This window comes from Pseudorca crassidens, chromosome 2 (genome assembly GCF_039906515.1).
Source record: "Pseudorca crassidens isolate mPseCra1 chromosome 2, mPseCra1.hap1, whole genome shotgun sequence".
In the NCBI taxonomy this organism is placed as follows: Eukaryota; Metazoa; Chordata; class Mammalia; order Artiodactyla; family Delphinidae; genus Pseudorca; species Pseudorca crassidens.
In genome coordinates, this window is record NC_090297.1 from 57424736 (window position 1) to 57440533 (window position 15798).

At 34.1% G+C, this 15798-nt stretch overlaps 1 protein-coding gene across 19 annotated transcripts in view; it reads left to right on the top strand.

Moving 5' to 3' along the window:
* The window catches only part of MIER1 (MIER1 transcriptional regulator), a 56421-nt gene that overhangs the window by 26424 nt on the left and 14199 nt on the right, over positions 1–15798 (top strand). For 15 of the 19 annotated variants that reach the window (XR_010940885.1, XM_067726489.1, XM_067726491.1 and 12 more), the window contains 7 exons: positions 851–1009; positions 1665–1797; positions 3478–3542; positions 6865–6937; positions 12723–12764; positions 13061–13212; positions 14446–14527. Coding sequence is in view for 18 of the 19 variants with exons in the window: in XM_067726489.1 (XP_067582590.1) it covers positions 851–1009; positions 1665–1797; positions 3478–3542; positions 6865–6937; positions 12723–12764; positions 13061–13212; positions 14446–14527 (706 nt within the window). In the remaining variant the exon portion in view is untranslated. The remainder of the gene's footprint in view (positions 1–850; positions 1010–1664; positions 1798–3477; positions 3543–6864; positions 6938–12722; positions 12765–13060; positions 13213–14445; positions 14528–15798) is intronic. The other 4 variants (XM_067726507.1, XM_067726490.1, XM_067726492.1 and 1 more) reach the window with 1 other exon arrangement.

Here is a 15798-nt window from a genome sequence, read left to right on the forward strand (position 1 = left end):
TAAATTTTTCTTCAGAGTGTGTATGTGTGCGTCTGTGTAAAACTTCCTTTTTATAATCAATTCTGTCATGTTTCCCTGATACTTTATCATGCTTGATTATTGATTAGAGTGAGTACCTCTGCAGAAAGCTGATTTCATTTCATTACATACGGATATTTCTTCATTTCACCTTGAGGAGGGTGTGTTTTTTGTGATGATTGGGGAAGGTCCAGGTCCCTGGCTGAGGCAGCCTGGTATATATATGATAAGAGTATGGGCTTTTGTAATTAGACTTGAAATCTGGCTTCACTACTTGTAACTTGTGTGGTTTTTGGAGAAATTGCTTAATCTGCCAGCCTCAATTTCCTCATCTATGAAATGGAGATAATACAACAGTTTTGTAAGATGGATAGTAAGGATTCCATGGAAGGATTTTATATGCAATTATACATAAACCTAGAAAAGAATATATAGCTAATGTAATCCAGTATCATTCATGTATGTCATTGCTGTTTTAATTTATTTGGGCTGGGCTATGAATTTCATCCCCCTTTCTGGGTTTGTTAACTTAGTTTACAGTCTATTTTCTGATTATTCTATTTCCCCACTCCCAAATTATGTATGGTACGCTTACTAAGTGTGAGCATCCATACGTAGTGTTAACTGAACATTGGTGTACATTCACTGAATTGATGCAGAAAAGAATAGTAAAAGCCTAGGATTTTCTTAGGTTTCAGAATTATATTCAGTTTTACCTTTTATGATTTGAGAATTCATAACAGTTCTAAGAGTATACTCAACAGATTTGTGAATTATAGGAACATGAAATATCACCTATTCAGAAATTAACTTTTTATTTTGTTCTATTTAGGAAGGCGACATGCCAATTCATGAACTTCTCAGCCTTTATGGTTATGATAGTACTATTCGACTACCTGAGGAAGATGAGGAGGAGGAGGAGGAGGAAGAAGGTGAAGATGATGAAGATGCTGATAATGATGATAACAGTGGCTGTAGTGGGGAGAATAAAGTAAGGTTATACACATATATTTTTATTACTCTTGAAGTTAAAGTTTATTAATACATTCATTTTGACTGCTTATTTTTGTCATCTGTTTTTACTGACTTTAAAAGTAATACATTTAAATGTTAAAAGTTAATATATAGATATACGTAATACAAATTGGAAGTCCCCTGTAATCTAATCCAGAGAAGTAATAGTTTTCTCTGTGTCATTCCAGATTCCTTATCAATGCCTAGTCTAAATAAATTTGTATGAACTTTTTAAAAAATGCTATTTTTTTTAAGTAATAAAGGCTAATTGGCAGTTCTGTATTCACTTTTATTTTGTTTTGAAATAATTTTAGATTTACAGAAGAGGCTCAAAGATAGTACAGAGTTTCTGCATATTCTTCACTCAGCTACCCCTAATGTTAGCATCTGTGTAACCATGGTCTATTTATTAAAACTAAGAAATCAACAGTGGTACCATACTATTAATTAAACTACAGACAATTCAGATTTCACGAGATTTTCCACTGATGTTCTTCTTCCTGTTCCAGGATCCAACCCAAGACACCATTTAGTATATTTATTTTAGCCTTCCAGTTGTATTTGGAATACTATGACCTTTCATCTGCAACAATCTTCTTTTTATCTTAGAGATTTAATTTATTATTCCACAGGAAGAGAATATAAAAGATTCCTCAGGTCAAGAGGATGAAACTCAGTCTTCCAATGATGATCCATCACAATCTGTTGCTTCTCAAGATGCCCAGGAAATAATCCGTCCACGTCGATGTAAATATTTTGATACAAGTAAGTGTTATTAGTTACTATTTTTTGGATATGATTTTTTACTGCTTAATATATGCCTAAAATTTTAGTGGTTTTTTTTTTTTCACTACTCTGTTTGAATTCATTGATTTTGAAATCTTGCTCATCAGTAATGGGATTTTGTTCTAGATTATTAGTTTAGCAGTACTGGGGCCCTCTTGTCCATGAATATACTACAGTAATTACTGTGTCACTATGATGCCCGATTCTGAGTGTGTTCCTTTTTTTCCCTCTTGACTGTTCTTTAGTTTGTTTCATGGTCATCTTTTTTATTTCTCCTAGTCTTTTCCTCAGTTTTCCATTTTCTGCTTTCTTTGCCTCCTCAGCCTTGATATATTCATAAGCATTGCTTTCTCTAATCAATGGCTCCCAAGTCCAAACAGTGGTTGACTCTTGAGGTAGGAATATGTTATACAAAGAACTCTCCTAATTTTTCTACAGTTATGATCTAGTCAGAGATGACCAGTAGTCAAGACAACATTTAATATATGTATCTTGAATATTTGCATGTTTCATCTGCTCCATAATATTTCATTCTAAGCAGGAATCCTTACTCTGGAAGTAAGATAAGAAAAAGTTAAACATTAGTGTTATTAGTTTAAATATGTGGTCTAAATTTCTATACTTGAAAAAGGAAAATAGTTGAAGAACAATAACCTCTCATGAAATGTGGTAAAGTAATAACTGATTAAACATGGCTACTTCTTTGTATGAGTGACTTCTGTTACACAGTTTGTTTAGAAGTGAATGTAGGACTGCTAATAATAATTTTATTGTGAACTTTGATCACAGATATGGTCCAACTGAAAAGTATATCAATGCACAGAGAGATTAGTTACTGAGACAATTGTTTGGGGGAAATGTGGTATTTTTCCCTTAGTTAAACCAGGAGCAGATCCATTGCCAAAGTTTGCTCAAAAGTGGGATACTAAGTGACTGCCTCTTGAAATAATATTTCATAATTCACATCTGGTATTTTAGTTATGGTGTATGCATTGAAGCTACAAATATACTGCCTATCTTAGCTTTTCCATAGGAAGAATTAATTTCTGTATGCAGTGTTACCCTTTTGAATTTTGTGTGCCATTTTAGAGTTGAGAAGATGCTGACAGTCTCATGGTTTTCAGATTTCCCACCCCTTTATGTAAATACATTCTTAGTCCAAAATGTAAACAAATAGCAGCTTGCCTGCTCTGAATAAAACAGGAGTTGGGAAGACATACATACCCTCTCTTCATGCACTCCCCCCAAAGTGGTGCTACAGAGTTGTCAGTGCTTTAAGGAGCACTGCTCAGAAACCACTGTTTTGCCCCAATTCTTATTTTATAAGGGAAGAAACTGAGCTCATATAATTTATTCTGTCACCAAGCTGTTGGAAGGAGAATTAGGCTTAGAAACAGATTATCTTGACTCTGAATCAGATTTTTTCTTAAAATTTTTTGTAGGAAATCATTTTATGAAAATACAGTTGTCTAAGAAGATTGTCCTAGAAGGTTTATGAGTTTTGTTTTTTTTGTTTTAACTGACAGGGTATTATTTGATTAAAAATATCTTGACCTACCTCTGCAAATACCTTTTGGCATATTTAAATATTTGATGGTAGATATAAGAATGGATAGGATAAGCAATCATTTTATAGTACTATTGTCTTACTTATTCTAGATAGTGAAATAGAAGAAGAATCTGAAGAAGATGAAGATTATATACCATCAGAAGACTGGAAAAAGGTAGTTAGAGCCATATTTTCCCAAAACTTAGATAAATAAATATTTAAAAAGCCAAGTGTAATTATTCTTTTACTAAGTATAAATATTGATAAAATTGAAGTAAGTCTTTTTGTGACATATGAATGTTTAGACTTTCCCTTAATACATCCAGGTAAGAAAAATAATTTACCTTTTTATAAATAAAATAATGGTATAGAAAAAATTGGACTTTGTTGAGCAAGCCAGTACTCAGAGCAAGGTTAGAATTCCAAATTTCTGAACCACTACAAATTACACTTTTGTTAGCTACACTATAAAAAGTATCATATGTGATTTTTTTTTTTTTAATATACTTGAGAAAGCAGTTGTGGAGGCTTTGGTATTTGTTAAGTAAATTTTGTTTAATAAGTTATATTACAAGTTTTTCCATCCCATATTAATGTCGATATTTACAACTCGAGTATATTGTGTGAAGAGACAGATTTGGGCTTCGATATAACTATCCATAATTAATTTCTAAAATGAGTCTAAAGATAATATATTGACGTAGTCTTTAAATATAAAATTGTATAACATTGTGTAGTTAATCACATGGTTAAATTGAAGAATTTTAAGCTGTTGCAAAGCAGTTGACTTATTAGGAAGATTTATCAAAATGTTATATAGAATTGATCAGGGCAAATCATTTATATAGAAGAGATGATGTTATTCTTGTTGAGATAGGTGACCTGATATTTCTCTTAAAATCTCCATTGAGGTTTTTTAGTGTTCTTTTTCATAGGTCTGATTTTTAATTTAGGGCATAAGCAGTCATTTATTTGGAAGCAGAATAGCCCAAAATATCAAATTGAGTGGCCTTTCTGTGCTTTTTGAGTCATGATTGTTTACTTAATTAGTTAATACTTTTGAGGCTTCCTGGTGTTTTGTTTGTTTAGTTTGTTTAAAGTTGTCTAGTTTGGGATGCCTGGGGCAAACTTAAAAAGAGCTAACCTCCTTGTGGATTAAAATAAGGGAAAATCTCTATATTTAGAGTTTCAGTTGGGAAGAATGAAGTATTCAAATGAACTTGGACTGTGCTACCCAAGGATCCTGGGCTTCAGCCAGAATTGATCTATTTATGGGTTTCCAAAGAGACGTTTAGAAGAGAGAGACATTAGTGTGGGTTGGAGTGGTAAGGAAAGATTATCCCAGTGCCGGATGTGTTAATTAACTTGAGTGAGTAATGAATGAATGATGGGACTGAAGACAGAAAAAAGGATCACAGAAGTTACTGTTTGTGTGACCTATTTGAGCAAGTGTTCTTCAATCCATTTTTTTCTGATTCCTATATCATGTAGAAATTAAGGTGAAAAAAAAGCTAGAAACCTTGGGAGTCATCTTAAACTGTTATTTTCTACCACACGTTCAAGTTTATCTTTTCTCCAGTATAAATTGATTTTGTATCTGGAGTTTCCCAAGAGAGTATTTGATTAAGCCTTGAATTTTTTTTTTTTTTTAATGAAGCAATAAAAACTCAGGAGGGAGAACATGGGGGAGATGAAGCCTTTACTGCTAGGGAGTATTAGTCCCTTCTTCAGGAAAAATATGTAATAACGTAGACCACAGTAAATCCAGATTGTCTTATTTTAGTGAGATTTGTAAAAAAGTGTCAGGATTCAGAGATTCATCTTTTAAGGCTTGTAAGATGAAATTGAATTTTTATAGAAACTAGGGTAGAGGAAACAGCTTTGAAATCAAACCTGAGTTCAAATTATAGCTCAGAATTTACTAGTAGTGTGTTCCTGAGGAAATTAATTTTGTTGAGTTTCATCTCCTCACATACAATATGGGAATGACAAATTCAGCCTTGTCGAAGTTGGTGAGGATTTAATGAAAATTTTGCATAAGATACCTGGTACATAATGCACCTAAACGCTGTTTTCCTTCCCTTCCCTGCAGAACAAATTAGGTGAAAAGAAGTTATCTGAACTCAATAGGAAAAAGGAAGTGTCTTATCTTTATACCAGTCGAGAAGTTATCAACCCTGGCTTCATGTTAGAATCACTTAAAGAACTTTTAAATACTGATTACCATGGCTTTCATCCAGAGATTCTAGTTTAATTGGTCTGGAATGGATCCAGACATCTATATTTTAGAAGCGCCCTAGCCAGGGTTGATAACTTGACTAATTATTCTCTGATAGGCATAGGTGAGTAAAGTTAAAAGAGCCACAAGAAGTGACAATAGAGTAATCTTTTTTATGGTGAAAGACATAAAGAAAATTTCTATATATGAGTAGAGAAAATGCGAATGTGGTATTTTTAGAAAACTAACTGGTTTTCCTGTACAGGTGCAGCAATAAATTTATTACATAGAACATGTCTTTGAAGTTATACTAGATAAAATGAAATTCTAACAAAAGTGGGAAACAATAACAGGAGAGAGAAACTTTTCAAATCCCAAGAGTTATTTAAACTTACTAGACCATGATTTTGTACCTTTCCTGCATAAGTCTTCATTCTGAAAATGTAGTAACTGTATTATTAACATTTAGCCACAGACAAAAGAGGGCCCATGTAATTAATCTTGGCCCCTATGTCTTGTAAAATCTCATCAGTGGTGATTTCTCATTGTCTTTCTGAACAGCCAGTTTCCCCTAATCTGTGTTTTGACTATATAGATTACCAGATTTCCTAAAATAAGATTTAATTACATTTGGGAGAAGGTACGGTTTCATCTTGTATTGTTTTAATGAAAGTTAGGTACTAATTACCTGTCCAGTTGGTTTGGAGTTTCATTCGTTTGGCCTCTACTGAGCTTTATACAAACCCTTTCGTTAGTTCCCTTACCTTAAAGCTCTGGTTCTCAGACTTCAGTGTGTGTCAGAATCACCTGGACAGCTTGTTAAAACACTTATAATTGCCGAATCCCATCCTCATAGTTTCTGGTTCAGTAGGTCTGGTGTAAGACCTGAGTATTTGTGTTTGGTGATGCTGCTGATCCAGAGACCATAGCTTAGAGTGGGATGCTCTGAAAATACTTTAACTTGACTTTCTGCTTTTCAGAGTTATCTTATAATTGAATTATAAGAATTCATTTTTATTTCTTTTCCTCCATATTTTGAAGTAAAGTTTGTATCCATTTCACCCCATTATTATTACTAATATTTTCATCCAGTCATATCCAAGGTCTTATCTATTATTAATTCATGCATCCTCACAATACTCCCCTGAGATAGTTAATTGGTTGTAACTGTATTTTATGACAAACCAGGAACAGTTAACCCAAGAAGGTAAATCTAGAAAATGGATACAAAATCTGTGTTACTAGATCTTATTAATGTTTTATGTTATTTTTAAAATAGGAGATTATGGTGGGCTCCATGTTTCAAGCAGAGATTCCAGTTGGCATTTGTAGATACAAAGAAAATGAAAAAGGTGAGTTATTAGTAAATTTACTAATTTATAGCTGAATTCATGCTTTTGAACTGATGAACTGTTTTTATAATGGGATAAGAACATGACAGTTTGTTTGTTACCCCACTGATTTATGAAAGAAGACCTCTGCACCAGTATCTGTAAGAAATACGTTTTCTGTTTCTCCACTTCTGTCCATAGAAGTCTAGCCAAAAAAGAAAGAAAGAAAAGTGAATGCTTCTTTGGTATTGGATTATTAGATGACTTAAAACATTCCAACTTTTAATTTTTTTCATATTTTAAGTACTCTAAAGTATATGCCCTTTTATAACCTTTATGATTTATATTTTAAAAGGTTATTTTGTTTCAGTGGAAGCTGTTGGACAGGTTTTAAAAAAAACAAGTAAACAACTAATATAAAAAGTTTATTTGCTTCTGAAACTTCTAATATTACTAAAATTGAGTATTTTGATGTTTGTGTATTTAAAAACAATTTGGAAAAATTGTTTTACTTTGGAAAAACAATTTGTATACTTAAATTTTACATTTTTTTTCCATTATTTTGTCTAAAAGTGCTAAGGTAAGTCACAAATAATAAATACTTAACAAAAACAGAATACTTGAAGATTTTTTTTTTAAGTCTATTTCAGATTATCTGCTTTTGAGAGAGTTCCAGAAAGAGAGAGAGAGAGTGTGTGTGTGTGCGCACGCACGTTTAATGAGTTTTCATGTGCGGTGTGACATCACTCAATGCTAGAACTCTTTCATCATTTCTTTATTTCAGTTTTCTTTTCCGCACTCCTTACATATACAGAGCCTTTGGGAGTTGTCGTCTTGTTTGTTTTCTTTTTCAGCATTCCCTCTAGAAAATTTATATTCTAAGTATGCACCTGCTTTCAGGGCAGAGCAGCAGATCAGAAGCAGTTAAGGGAGCACCACAGGCTAGTAAATTCTAGTGACAGTAGAAATGTTTTAACACAACAGTAACAGCTTTCAGGTTAATTTCTGCAACATACAGGAATGTTAAAGGTATCAATATGGAGTGACCTTGTTGTATATTGAAATTCTGTGCACAGTGTTTGTGAATACATTGTAATTGTGTGCAAAAATGAATGATCCATTGGCTTTTGTATTTTTTTATATGTGGCAAGTTAATATTATGGCTAAAGATGGTTTTAATTATCTCTCAATATGTTTATCTTTTATTTTAACATGTTTGCATTGTTAGATATCACAGTGAATAAGTGATCACAATCTCCAATTTTGATTTACTGTTTTCCATTTTAACATTTTAAAAAGCAATTTTATGTGTGTGTATATATATATATTTTTTTCTTTCTTTCTTTCTTTTTCCAGAAAAGCTGTGGTTTATGAAGCTTTCTCACTTTGAGAAATTTAAGCGTGTTATATTGTATGAGGATCAGATGCATTTACCAGGGTTACTGCCTTAGATGAGTCACTATGATTCAGGCCCTTTCCTCATCTTTGTAGTTCTAGGAATTCAAACTTTGGTCATGATACCAAGAATTCGTCTCCACTTAGGGTAACCTGTGCACACAAACCAAATTGTTGTAAAACTATTAGGTAAACCACACTGTTAGAAATAAAACTGTCAAAGGGATAGTGCCTTTTTCCCTTACAGCGAAAGTTTTGCAGGGTATTTTTCATCAGTTTGGTGATCACATTCAAAAAGGAGAGCATTTGGTTTGAGTGATTTTGGTAACAGTGCCACAAAACTTAAGATATCTTGATATCTGAACTGTAAGGAATTATTCGGCAGTTGGATTAGAATTTTTCATTGCTATAAGGAAACCCTATTACTGAGTATCCTAAAGAGACATTAACTTTTCCTCTTAAATGTATGTAAATGATCATTTTTACTCAATGAGTATATTATAATCATTTGTTTATTCATCTTTGTATCCTTAATACCCTGGGAGATCCTTTTCACATAAGACACTTTGTAAACATTTGGTAGCTGAGTTATTAGGTGGATGCAGATAGTGTAAACAGAATGTATGTGGAGTCAGTAAACTTGAATCAGTATCTAGGCATTTGGTCATGGACGTGTTACTTAACTACTTTTTTCTTCTTGTCTATAAAATAGCAGTCACCTATTTATTTATAAAGCTCGTGCGAGGATTCACATGTGATGTTTTTACGTGTAGTGCTTAGCGGCATAGTGTTTGGCACAGAAAATGGTCAGTAAGTGGCATTAATATCCAAAAGATGATTAATCTTACCCTTATGTTTAGGTTTTATTATTCACATTTTCAGAAAGTATCAATTTATGCTCTTTTGCTTGCAGGTGACAAAAACTGAGTTCAGTTTAGCTTTAGCAAAAAAGAATTTACCTTATTGCTTTACTGGGAAGTTCTGGCTAGTCTGGCTTCAAATAAAACTGGATTCGGGATTTTTATGATATCAGGTGTCTCTCCTCCCCCTTTCCTTTATTGTCAGACAAGCTAGGATGGCTACTGGGAGCTCATGACTTATACTTTTCACTATTCTAGCCAGGAACCAGCAAAAATGAGAACTTCCTCATCCCCCTTTGCTCCAGCAAAAGTCCTAGAGAGAGCCTCTATTGACTCAGCTTGAGTCTTACCCAACCAGAATTACTGTGAGCCAAGAGAAGAGTGAGTACTCAGGCTTGCCCTGGCTCGTTTATCTCTTGGGGCTCCAGGGAGCAGTGTCAGCCCTGCTCAGACTGTATGAAAAGGGTTTAATTCCCAAAAAAGTGCTGGGCATATGAAAAATATGATTTTTAAAGTTACGTGGGTGTTTTGTTTCTCCCATGTACTAAAAACTGAGTAAATGCTGCAGCTTTGTGATAATACTAAGTAATTCGAATACTTCGTAAACATCTTACAATGCATGGGACCCCTTTCCTCAAACTAAGAAGTATCTGGCCAAAGGTGTCAGTAGTGCTGAGGTTGAGAACCCTTTACTAGATTAGCTGAGAATTAGATGGGCTACTGAGGAAAAAAAGTCAAGAGAAAGGAACAAGGTATTCTCAAATTTTCATGCTTGCATGACGTAAATTTTAGAGTAAGTAAATGTTGGCTAGGAATTACAAAGCAGTGAATAGCAAAGGACCAGGTGAATTGTTGTTTCTAATGAATATTAGACGAATTATTGATTCTTAAGTTGCTTACTGAAAAATGAACACATGTATTACCCTTAGTTGATAATAGTACTGTTGAAACAGGCAGTTCAGTTAATCTACACATAGGAAAAGCTCAGCTAGACAACTTAAAATTCATGTCATTAATCACAGTGTGACCTTTTAAGAATGTGGGAATCTCTATTATAAACCGCATTACTACACCTTGCTGATTATGTTTCAGCATTTTCATTCTCATAATATATTGATTAGGTAGAATTTTTACTTGGGCATTAAAAATGGAATGACACCTTTTTTTTTTTAACAGAAACTGGAGGTTTATAAATTTCATTTATTTATTCACGTTTATTCTTACTCACTAGGAAGTTCCCAGATTGCAGAAGTTTTTGATTTTGTGGTGTAGTTTCTCAGCTTTCTACATTTGTCATCTCCATTCCCACCCCCAACACACATATAATGAACTTTGTTAAATTATTTTGAACTCATTTTTGCTTATCTGACACACTTACTTTGATTACTTAAAATACCATAAAAAGCACTTCCCCAGTTAACAACCTGTGTTGATAGACTAGGCGAGCTCTTGCCTTCTGAGACTCTTTCACTTATTTATAATCATTTGTAAATTATATCTTTCAGTAGTATGAGGTGGATATATTTATGGTTGCTTTTTAAAAGTTCTAATATTTAGGCTTGGTAATTCATTCGAATGAAATAGTTTCAGAAGATGCTGTTACAGTTCAGTGATTGTGATCTTTCAAAATCCAGCATGTTCATGAAACTATACAATTATAATAAAGACTGTTTTTTCCTTCTGTTGCTGTCATATTTATAGAGGTTCATGTCATATTTATAGATGATAAATTAAAAAAATAGAGATAAATAAATTAAAAAATCGAGATTATTTTTCCTCCTTATTTTCATGTGTTTTATCATAATGGTGGAGTTCTTCCTGAATTTATGATCTCTTGGCGTTTAGTCATTCTATAGATATTTAATAAATATCAACTGTGTTGCCTTTTTTATTTAGATCATAGTCAGAAGTCATATTTAGAGTATAAACTTAACTGGAAAGTGATTTGGTCTGTTTCTGGAACCAGTTAAGGCAGTGTGGTTTATTCTCTGAGAATGCTAGTGGTTCTCACCTCATTGTCATTTTTAGTATATGCATTAAATGAAGTATCATATTCTCAGGGTTAGCCTATCTGGCTGCTAGTCACAGTTCTAGGGACCTGGCTTGTCATTTGGCGCCATCTGGTGATGTTTGTGTACTTAGTTTAAATAAGCATATCTCTGTATCCTGTGACTTGGGACTTCCAGTTGATTCCAGAAGTATCTCTCAGGTAGTTTGTGCTTGTTTCATAGGCTCAACATGGGGTATCTAACTGGGAGAACACTGGGGACTCAGGGACCCACCCTCCATTGTCTTCTTCCTGAATCAGGGTTTCCTTGTAAGGCATTGTCCATCTCCCACTCCCACTCCAAGAATATAAGAACTCTCGTGTGTTCCCTTTGGCAAAGAAAGGCTGAGTGCAGACCAGAAATCAATAGCAGTTTATCCAAATTCACTTTATCATGGGAGTTTTATTGTATTTACAGTTTGGAGTTTTACTACGATTGTACCAGCAGGTTAGAAAAGGAATAAGGTTTATTACTAAGGAAAAATGTAAAGTGTATGTGTGTAGTGGCAGGGGAGTGGGTGGGGACAAGGTAATTTATATGAAAACACTTAACATAGTACCTGGTATGTAGGAGATGTACCTTTGTTAGCTGTTAATTCCTTTTCATAACACAAGGAAGTTTGACAATGTCAGCTATACTTTGTCTCTTAAATTCAGAGTCTTTGTCCAGCTGGCTCCTTTCTATTGGCATTTAAGTGATTATGTCTCATGCCTTTAAAAACCAACAAACAAGCAAAACCAAAAACTTTCTTCAGCTATGCTTCCTCTCTAGCTACTGTACTGCTGTATCTCCTCCCTCACCGTGAAACTTTTCAGAAGAGTTTTCTACTTTATTTCTTTACCTTCCATTTCCTCTTCATTCCTCTCCAGTATGGCTTTGGCTTCCATCTCTGCACAGAAACAGTTCTTGAAACATTCCCCTCCTTGTTAATAAATCCAGTACACCTCTTCAATTTTCATCCTGCTTGTTTAACAGCATTTAACCAATCTATTACTCTCTGAAACATTTTCTTTCTCTTGCTGCTATGGTGCCACACTTTGATATTTCTTCTGTCTTGTGACTGTTCCTTCTTAATTTTGTCGTTTTCATCTTCCTGTCATTTAGGATTCCACAAGGCTCTCATCTTAGTTTCTCCTCCATTCTTTCACTTATAAAATTTTGATGAAATTGGGGCTTCAATCTTATAATGGAAATTCTGATGAAACCTAAATGCTTTTTTAAAAAAAGTAATGACTTGTTTTATGAAAATGATTTATGCTTATCACAATATATTTTCAAGCATCATGGAAAAGTACAAAGATGTAAGAAAAAATTGTCCCAAATCCTACCACCAAGAAATAAGCAGTGTTAACATTTGGTGAGCATTCTTTTAGACATCCCTATTCAAAAATCATAATTATAGCTAACATTCGTTGAAACTTATTTAATATGTGTCAGAATTGTTTTAAATTGCTTGAAATCCTTACAGCCATGTATAATAGGATTGTTTTCCCCATTTCACAGATGAGGCAGAAAGAAGGGAAGTAACTTGCTGGGGTCATACAGGTAGGAAGTGTTGGTACTGCTATTCAAACCAAGAGAGGTTGGAATTTGGTAAAGTCAAGCTAAGTCAGACTAGATCTGAAAGGGGCATCAAGTGGTACCTTCTGTTTAGATTGTTTAAATCACTTAAGCTATAAATATTGCCCCAGAATGAAGTCACGCAAGTAGTGGGACCACACTTTACCTCTCAGTTCTCAACATTTTGGCTCTAAGTATGGGTTATTTGTTCAGTGATATGTTTTAACACAAACTCTCTCAATTTTTGGCATTATTTTTAACATTATATTTTACTAATTTAGTATATGAAAATGATGATCAGCTCCTGTGGGACCCTGAGTACTTACCGGAAGACAAAGTGATTGTATTTCTTAAGGATGCATCTAGAAGAACAGGTGATGAGAAAGGTGTAGAAGCAATTCCTGAAGGATCTCACATAAAAGACAATGAACAGGTACATGAATAAGAAATAACTTACAATATTCCCAAAATATATTAACCACATACGTTTATAAGTTTAAGTGCTGTCACATTTAGTGCTATTCTATCCACCAAAATTCCTTTACAGATGGTCCCTGACTTAACGAAGGTTCAGCTTAAAATTTTTTGACTCTATGATTGTATGAAAGCAGTATGCGTTCAATGGAAAGCATACTTCGAATTCTGATCTTTGCCCAGGCTAGTGTTGAATATCTCTTGTGATGCTGGGCAGTGTAAGAGAGCCATACCTCCCGGTCAGCCACGTGATCATGAGGGTAAACAACTGATACAACCATTCTGTACCCATACAACCATTCTCTTTTTCACTTTCAGTACAGTATTCAGTAAATTACATGAGATATTCAACACTTTGTTATAAAATAGGCTTTGTGTTAGATGATTTTGCCCAGCTGTAAGCTAATGTAAGTGTTCTGAGCACATTTAAGGTAGGCTAGGCTAAGTGATGGTGTTCAGTAGGTTAGGTGTATTAAATGCATTTTCAGCTTACAGTATTTTCAACTTAGGATGTGTTTTTGGGGACCCATTGTAAGTAGAGGAAGATCTGTAATGTCATCAACAGGGAGTCTGATGTTTATAATCAGCATAAGATATGTAGTATTGACACACTCATTGGTATGACTTCAGCTCAAATAAAAATTTTGATATTTTATTTTGCCTGTATATATTTTTTATTAAGCTTTTTGAACTTCCTTTGCATATCCCATAGAATCTGTGGATATCATCAAGTTGGGAATACCTGTCTGGGATAATGTTATTCTGTATATAATAGAACAGTGCCTACCATGAACCTAATAGCAGCATTATATACTTTCTTGCCTTTTTCACCAGTGTTTTTCTTTTCTGATTTGTTTTAAGTTGTCTTTGAATAGGAACCCCAGAAAACCAAAAAGAAGGGACTTGTGATTATTATAAAATTTCTTTTTATTTATAAATTCCTAGAGTACCATGGCCACCAGTAGAGTATTTGCTTATCCATTATTTTCTACATATTCAGAGGCAGTTAATTATCAGGAATGAATTATGTTTGTTTTTCTTTAGTGTTCTTTATGTTGCATTTACTAGAATTACTTGTCCTCCAGAAAGTATGAAAACACTGGATTCTGGAAAAGCCTTTACTCTCTTAAGAAACTGTAGCCTTGAATTGTTCATAGTCCAGGTTACATACTGAAGCCTTTTATTTTTCTAGGCATTATATGAATTAGTTAAATGCAATTTTGATACAGAAGAAGCATTAAGAAGATTAAGATTTAATGTAAAAGCAGCTAGAGGTAAGCATAAATATTAATTTTTTATTTGTTTTCATGATATAGCAGAAATTTAAAATTTAAGCTTTTCAATTTACCTAGGTATATCCTAAATTTAATAATACTAATCTCTGAATTCAGTAAATATTTGCTGGAAAACAACTTGTTATAACTTGTTAAATAACTTGTATATAACACAAGTGTTACACAAGGCATTATGGGGAATGGGGTTAATATTGTCCCTTCCTTTATAGGAAAATAAGGCCATTTAAATAAAAATATATAATGCCTTTCAATTTTAAGGCATTTTTATAAACATTTTCCTGTTTGATCTTGGTAATGATCCTGTGAGCTAAGTAAGGTGAAAGATGTTAGCTTCACTTTAAAACTGATGAGAACTGAGGTCTCTTAGCTGAGGCAAGCATAATTCATAAATAATGAAGCCAAAACTAAAATCCAGGTTTTTCACTTTTTTACTCCAAACTGGCTCTCACCCCACTTCACTAAGAGTACTGTTTATATATCATTATGTAACAAAGGAAAGATTATTCATTCAACAGAATTGGAGGGCCTACTAAATTGTGGGGACATAACTATAAACAAGGTCCCTGACATCACAGTGCTTAGAGCCTAGGTAGGGAAGCTGAAAAATAGTTACGAGTTCTTCCAAGGAGAATTAGAGGGTGCAATCCAAACTTATTGCAGTGGGACTTAACCTAGTTGGGGAAAGAGTGAGGCTGTTAAAGCTTCTCGAACAAAGGGATATTTTTACTGGCTAGGTGAAAGGAGGTTGAGGTAAGAGGCAGGAAATAACTCTAGACAAAGGGAAGAGCATGCACAAAGTCTCTAAAGTAAGAAAGGACATAACGAATTAAAGGAATTGAAAGGTAGCTTGTTTAGTTGGATCATAAAGAATAAAGGGGAGGGCTTCCCTGGTGGCGCAGTGGTTGAGAGTCCCCCTGCTGATGCAGGGGACACGGGTTCATGCCGCGGTCCGGGAAGATCCCACATGCCGCGGAGCGGCTGGCCCCGTGAGCCATGGCCGCTGAGCCTATGCATCCGGAGCCTGTGCTCCGCAACGGGAGAGACCACAACAGTGAGAGGCCCGTGTACCGCAAAACAAAAAAAAAGAATAAAGGGGAAAGGCATAAGTTGAGGTTGGAGAGTCAGGGACTAAATCACCCATTATTAAATAAGGTGTTTTTGTCACTATCTTTTTTAGCCATCAATAATAGAATTCAGGAGTAAAATACTTCCCTCATTGTTAACAGAAAGTTACATTTTTATTTACAACT